This window comes from Fulmarus glacialis, unplaced genomic scaffold (genome assembly GCF_000690835.1).
Source record: "Fulmarus glacialis isolate BGI_N327 unplaced genomic scaffold, ASM69083v1 scaffold40164, whole genome shotgun sequence".
Lineage (NCBI taxonomy): Eukaryota > Metazoa > Chordata > Aves > Procellariiformes > Procellariidae > Fulmarus > Fulmarus glacialis.
This window is the reverse complement of record NW_009210606.1, coordinates 1-7727: the sequence shown is the minus strand read 5'-3', so window position 1 is coordinate 7727 and position 7727 is coordinate 1. Positions and strand designations below refer to the sequence as shown.

Sequence of the window (7727 nt, the reverse complement as noted above, 5' to 3'; positions counted from 1 at the left end):
CCCACCCCCGCAACCCCTTTCTTTCTATTTTTTTAGCACTCCCAGCAGCAGACGTAGCAAACATAAAGAGACAAGTAGTTTCTGTGGCACAGCCCCCGGGGCCATCCCAGGAGCACACCCGGGGCGGAGGGGGCTGCCTGCGGGAGCGGAGCGGCAGCGAGTCTGGAGGGAGGGAGCTGCTAAAGGCAGCGGCGCCTGTTGGCGTTGGTGTGTGCAAAGAGGGACTTCAGCCGTCCAAAAGTCAGCCCAGTCTCAGCCAGGTCAGCAGCACTGGTTACTGCCCAGTCCTGCAGCACGGCCCTCCGACCAGATTTTGCGGTAGGTGGGGAATCGCCTGGCACAAGCTCCTTGTGAGACCCACCAAACTTTCTGTCCTCATGTGAAGATCTGAAGAGTTCTCAAGTTCCCTCACTACATCAGAATAGACTATATAGAAAGCTGGATTTCAATCAAAGTTCATAAAGTATTACTGCTCATTAAGTTAACAAGAAATACAGCAAAATCTGATGGAATCAGCTGTGGTGTTTACAGAGGGGCTGTCTGTATCTAATTGAGTGAAATTAATGGCATGCCCACTTTATGCAAAGCCTTTTGTTCTCAGTGAGCAAATATTTTTTCTAATTATCTGCACAACATGTGTACAAGGAGTGATAAAAGCAGTGCAGGTGGTCACACAGAGCATGGTGGGAGGGACTGACGTGTGGCTGAGATGGCATGAGTAACACGAGTGAAACACAGAGGGTTACAAATAAATACAATTATAAATACAGCCACTGAGAAATAACCTTTATTGGTAACTGTAATTAAAGGCTAAATAGAGACACTTCCTATTAAATACAGCTTGTGAGGGGAGCCCTTAGGTGGGATGAGGAAAGTTTTCCATGGTCTGGTGGTTGTGTCCACATTCTTTCCACATACAGTCGCCTCAAACTGTGAGTATTTCTGATTAAACAAAGCCAATCTGAAAATACAGGTAGTATGTGCAGGAAACCAGCACAAACCTCTAAGCTAGTGCACTTTACCTGTGCCTTCAAAATTGTAGCTGGAGGGGGGAGGTCACTGTCACTGCAGTTCCCCGCAGGTCCCTATATCAGCACTGGCTTTCATGCCATGTGCAGTCCCCCCTGCCATAACATGTCCAATGGTTCACACGTGGTCAACCTTTTATCCTCTCCCCAGGGCAAGAAGCATGTGCAGCAAGCACCTTGGTTTTGTAGGGTTGTTTGGGGCGGGTTGGTTTGGATTTGGTTTGCTTTTGCTGTTGTTTTTTCTTATTTTAGCTAAACTTACATACTTACTAAACTTGCATGCTCAGCTATATGGGAAGGGCAAGGTTAAAGAATCACTTCTTGTATTTGGGGCAGGAAACAGTGAGCTTTTCAGCTCATGATGAAGTTTGGCCTGTAGTCCTGGACCAGCCTGAGAAGGTTGTGCCTGGCTCAGGGATCCTGGGCACTGTCTGCTGTAGAAGGAGGGATGAAGAAATCAGGGTCACCCCCACAAAGTCATGCAGAGAGTTCAAGATTAACTAGGAGAAATAAACTTCTGCGAGCGGTGTTTTTAACGACAAGGTAGGGAGTGAGAATGCAGAGCCTGCAGTAAGAGCTGATAGTGCCACATGCACTGAAACATGAAAATGATAATGCAGAACAATTCAGAACCAGAAAGCAGTAGCTGCATTTCCTGCCTAGAACAGGTTTTGTAATTAGAATCAAAAGGAGACCACGGAGGATTCCCCCGTACAACTCCAGGCAGTACAAATCACTGTCCTCCACTTAAATACAGATCTTAACTTTCTTAACAAAGCCCTGATTTCACAGTTCTGCACCCCAAATGAGTGCAGTTAGTGGAAGTGGGTACAAAGCTGGTAGGATGTGTGACTATCTGCAAGTGCCTCTCTACACATGACCTAGTGACCTATGGGGAAATTCAGTATCATGGCTTTGTAGATGGAAAACTTGGGTGTCCTGGGAGAGCTTTTTCCAGCTTGCGTGTGCTGATAGCTTGTCTGCTAGCGCCAGAAAACTGAACCTAGCATTGCTTGCTTGTTTTCCAGGTCGTGCACTGCTGATCCTCCTCTTGTCTGCAACGGTCTCTCTCCTGGGCGGGCTGATATTTGGTTACGAGCTGGGGATTATCTCCGGGGCACTGCTGCAGTTGCAGATAGACTTTCACCTCAGCTGCTTCAAGCAGGAAGTTCTCGTGAGTGCCCTCCTTATCGGGGCTCTCCTCGCCTCTCTGGTTGGGGGGATCCTCATTGACCACCATGGTCGGAGGAGAGCAATCCTGGTCAGCAACTTGGTCCTGTTGGTTGGCAGCCTTATTCTCACACTGGCGAGGTCATTTATTGGGCTGGTTATTGGGCGCATGACTGTGGGCTTTGCCATCTCTGTCTCATCCATGGCCTGCTGCATCTACGTCTCAGAAATGGTGGCTGCTCACCAGCGAGGGCTGCTGGTGTCTCTCTACGAAGCAGGCATCACCGTAGGCATCCTACTGTCCTATGCGCTGAATTACATCTTTGCGGGTGTGGATGAGGGATGGAGGTACATGTTTGGACTGGCCATTGCCCCAACGGCCATGCAGTTCCTCAGCATCCTCTTTCTCCCAGTGAACCCTGTTAAATTAAGCTCGTGGGACTCAGACTGCCAGAAGGGCCTCATTCAATTGCAGGACACTGAGGACAGAGCAGCAGCAAAGCGGGAGCCCTATAAGGAGAAGCATTATTCATTTCTTGACCTTTTCGGGACCAGAGACAACATGAGAAGGCGGACTCTGGTGGGCCTGGGACTGGTGCTCTTCCAGCAGTTCACTGGACAGCCCAATGTGCTGGGCTATGCCTCCAAAATCTTCCATTCGGTGGGGTTCCAGAGCAACTCCTCGGCGATCCTGGCCTCTGTCGGGCTGGGGGCGATAAAGGTGGTGGCCACGCTCGTCGCGATGGCCTTTGCAGACAAGGCTGGCAGGAGGGTGCTACTCATGGCTGGCTGTGTGGTGATGGCCATCTCCGTCACCATCATTGGCCTCACCAGCCGCATTGCTCCGCTGGCCATGGCCAGGGACTGCAAGGCAGCCGCAGACCCCAATGCATCCCACAGCCTCACCCAGCACCCCCTGACGCCCGTATCCTCCCAGCCTGCTGTGTCACCCATCCCGCCAGCATTAGGTGCTGGCAAAAGTCAGGCAGGCCCTGGGTTTGCTGCCACAAGGAGCCTTGCAAAAGCTTTTGCCAGTACTCAAAGCAGAGAGGTTGTTCCTGATTCTTCCCTCACTCAGAAAAGGGGCTTGGTAGGTCAGGCCGAAGAAGAGACAGTGGGAAGCACTGGCTTTGCTTCTGGTGGTCCTCCCCAGGCAGAACATACGGTTTTAAATTGGATTACGTTGCTGAGCATGATGGCTTTCGTCAGTGCCTTCTCAATTGGATTTGGACCAAGTAAGTACGGTGTTTGTATATCCTTGCACTAACCCAGAGAATAAAACTCGGGCTGATCTTTATAGTCTGCTTGAAATGTTCATTATGTGTCTGCTTTACCAAGCAGCTCAGTGTCTGGGAACTGGAAATTTATCCCCTTCAGCCCACTGAATAATCCTCTGGCATTGCAGCTCTGTCAACTGTAGGGCTGGTACAGCGCTAGAATAACTTTCTCTTCCGTGCTATCACTACCCTTGTAATGTTTTTTTTCTGTCAAGCTCATTGCAAAATCAGAGCATCCCACGAGCGCTACCTAACCTTCCTAGCACCCTGATGAGGAGGAAAATAAAGAGCTGAGGACAGAGGGACTGAGGGGCTTCTCCTGTGTGATGAAGAAAATCGGTGGCAGAACTGGAAGTGGAGCCTCCTCGGAAGTTCTCAATATCAGTTGGTCTTTTTCTGAAACCATTATTTATTCATCAGATGAGAATAGAGATTACTTCGTGCTTCCGTGTGAGCTCTAGTGTTTTCTGGCATTTATTGCTTTAAAGCTTTGATGGGAGAAAACAGCACCTAACTCAAAGAAAAACAGAAGTGCACAGCAAGTCTCATGGGTTTGACAGTGACCCTGTAAGTTATTTCAAGCAAAATAACCCCGGGATAGGAGAGACTACTTTAAGATATATATTGCTTTAGCTCTGAATTTAGTCCAAACACAACATTGTCTCCCTAATCCTACCCATTTCTCATTTCTTTACAAAGAGCACGTCCTGACAGCAGGTATGCCAGATTTTTTCCACCTCCCCTGAATGGAATGACCAACTCCCTTGCTTTCTTCTTTGCTCCCTGGACCTGTTCACTGGTATTTCATTCCTGCATGGAGTGCTGGACGTGGGAGTTTTGAAGTGTTCTGCTGTGACCTGACTCTGAGATCGATGAATGTTTGACACCACCAGCAGCGGGTGCTGGGTGAAGCCAGAGTTTAAAACCCCTGCTGAAATCTTCCGTGCCCATTTCCCAAATAAATTGCTTACAACTGTCTTTCTGATCTCTCTAATCCGTGCAGTGACCTGGCTGGTCCTCAGTGAGATCTACCCTGCTGGGATAAGAGGAAGAGCCTTTGCCTTCTGTAACAGCTTTAACTGGGCTGCCAATTTACTGATCAGCCTCTCCTTCCTGGACCTTATTGGTAAGTAGCTGTTCCCCATCCCTCCATCTCCCACAGCTGATTAGGGAAGGTGGCCACCACAAGCTGTTTGGAGATTAAATGGCATTTTGAACCCTGGGGACTTGATGCTGGAATAGGTGTGACCCTGATGCCTCTTAGAGCAGAAAAAACAGGCACCAGCAACACTGGTCCGAGCCCCTCCGCCACCCGTTTCATAAAAATCATCCATCGCCCACTGGGCTGCACTGTAATACTGCAGTATCAGGAAACCATGGAGTTTGCAGCTTTCACGCCGATAGCTTTACAACGTTTCTTGCTAGCAGAGCTCTCGGCTGAGGCACTCGGCAGGCACTGCTGGGCCCTGGAGCTCAGCTGCCTTCTCCTTCCCTCTGTGGTGCTGCTGGCAAAGCCTGGTGTGGACCATTCTTCTCCCTTGCTGATTCCTGGTCCAGACCTTGCAGATAAGGAGCTTTCCCTGCCCTTTTGAGGGCTTCTTAAAATAAAATGCCCCTGTCAGGCACCAATGACCACCTCGCAGTAAGCAACCAGCTTCCTTCGTATCCCACGATGTGACCTATCTCCAATGGACCCTTCACGCACTTGAATCTCTCTGCAGATGCCATTGGTTTCTCCTGGATGTTTCTTCTCTATGGACTGATGGGAGTGATGGCTGTTATATTCATTTACCTTTTTGTTCCGGAAACGAAAGGACAGTCCTTAGAGGAGATAGACCAGCAGTTCTCCAGGAAACGGTACGTGTGCTGTTGTACCAGCGCGAGTGCTGGCTTTGGGTGCTTCCCACCAGCAGTCCCTGAGGTCTATGGCACTGGGCAGCTCAGGGCTGTTGCAAAGTCCAGTCAGTGCCTCTGGGAATATCTCAGGTTTGTGCAGGCCTATGGGACGGGTGTGAGAGCTGCAGCGTGGTTCATCGGCAGGTCACTGCTCTGAGCCGTGCTGCGGGAGGGCACTAGTGACACTCAGGAGGAGAAGGGCTAAAAACCAGGGCTTGTGGGTGAGGGGAGGAGAGCAGGACCAGAGGGGCTGTTGCAAAGTCCAGTCAGTGCCTCTGGGAATATCTCAGGTTTGTGCAGGCCTATGGGACGGGTGTGAGAGCTGCAGCGTGGTTCATCGGCAGGTCACTGCTCTGAGCCGTGCTGCGGGAGGGCACTAGTGACACTCAGGAGGAGAAGGGCTAAAAACCAGGGCTTGTGGGTGAGGGGAGGAGAGCAGGACCAGAGCATGGCACAGGCAGGTCAGGACTGCGAGGTCCTTAGAATAATCCTGGACTGATCCTTCTCCTCTGGGGCAGAGACATCCCCTGGTGTAACACGCGCCATGGGCTCTCACCCGGTAATTTCCATGCAAAACCTGTAATTCTGGCTGGGCTGGGGAAGGTCGAGTGGTATTTGTGCAGTTCTGGTTGAGAAGGAGGTGGCAGAGCAAGGGTCGCTGCAGCAGAGGGAGGTTGTGCAGCCGCAGGACGACAAGGGGCAGGAGCACCCACCCCATGGGGGGTGGCCGGGGAGGGGTAACTGCTGCAGCTGACCTTCGCCATTGCGCGGCAGGGTGTGGGAAGGAAATGTGTTTAAGCAGAGACATGGAAGAGGAGCGAGCTGTGCACACGCCCAGTACCAGAGAGTGGAGCATGCCAGCAGCACATGAAACCAATGACGTGCCCGCAGCATTGCCCTGAGGAGAGGAGCAGGACAGTTCTTTTCCATGGCCTTTAACTGGTGACCTCTGCTCTGGTTCTCACTGCAGTGCCTTAGATCTTGGGACATGCCAATAGCTGTCCTTTGGGACCTTGGAGGATCGTAGGTCCCAGGCAGGGAACATGTCCTTCCTTTGATATCTTTTATTTTTCATGGTTTGTATCTCCTATCATTTAAGAGATTAATGGTTTTGTACACAGGAATTAAAGCACAACTTTTGCTGACAATGCTTTCCACCTGTGCAGTTCATTTGTGAGCAAGGTGTATTATTTTCTAGTTCTTTGAAATACTTGATGCTTTACAGAGGGGACAGTAGTGCAGGAGGAATGTGTCAAGCACTCAGCAGCATACATTAAGATTGTCACCCTTTGTAACATCTGTGTAGGAGCCTGGAGTCTCCTACATAGAGATGGGAGCTAATGCAGCTAAACCCCCTGTTTCAGGGGAGACAGAACGAGTGCTAACTCACGGGCTGCTATTTCCCACAGTGTCAAGGCCCAGCAGCTCACCTGTCTGATCAACCAAGGCCCATGCCAAATGAGCGTAGAAGTACATCTCACGTGTGTTTGGCTGCTTTCTTTTGTACACGGGCTGCTTTGCATTCATGACCAGGGTACAAAAATGCATGCAATATTCTGGTATCTTCTACAAGTTTTCCACTTTACAATTGTATGTTCTTTGATTAGTTCACCCCTCCTCCTGACACACATAAATTATAAAAAACCACCCTACTAACACCACGCTCACTCCCCAATCCTTGTGAGAGAGGAGGAGCTTTTTAACAGCCAGCCTTGCCTCTTTTGAACCTCTGAAGGAACGAAGTCCCAAAGCTTGGGGTTTTCCACTGAAAATGCAACTCCTTAGGGACCAGTGACTGCTACAATGAGCCACCTGGCTGGCACCACAGGGACAAACACGAAGGATGGAGCCATGTCACTCAAACCCCTGTCTCAAAGAAAAGCCACAAAACCATTGGAAAATTATGTTCTTGGCTGTAATTCAGTCCACGGCTGTCAGGTGTCTGCCGTGGAAGTGCTTTTCTCTTCCCACTGAGCAATGGGGGTCACCCACAGCCTTTCTCACTCGGCCTCCCCGCTGCACTTCTGCTGCAGCTGGAATTTGGTGTTTCTGAAGTCCCTCGTGCGCTGCAGATGCTGTCACCTCAAGGCACACAAGGACACCTGTAAAACAGAAAATGGATGCTCTCTTGCTGCAAAAAAGCCCATGAATACTGAGCTGTAGCAGGGGTAACTATGATTTTCTGGGGAAAAAAAAGCATCAGCGCTGTGATAGGAGTTAAAGTCAGCCGCCAGATCATGGCTGCAGACTGTGGCTGTTGGTAACAGGGTCGTGTATTCACCAGGGGATCCCTGGCCACGAGGGATGGGGGCAGAGGGGGGATGCTTGCGTGCACCCCTGTATATATTTGGTTGGG

The 7727-nt window shown here is 50.3% G+C and overlaps 1 protein-coding gene across 1 annotated transcript; it reads left to right on the top strand.

Annotated features, from left to right (window-relative positions):
* Positions 1–2056: 2056 nt before the first annotated feature.
* Positions 2057–6242, top strand: SLC2A10 (solute carrier family 2 (facilitated glucose transporter), member 10; the record flags this gene model as incomplete). Its single annotated transcript, XM_009577225.1, has 4 exons — positions 2057–3433; positions 4479–4601; positions 5197–5332; positions 6146–6242. Coding segments are annotated over 4 exons (1733 nt in total), but the record flags the coding sequence as incomplete, so codon positions are not given.
* Between the last annotated feature and the right edge of the window lie 1485 nt (positions 6243–7727).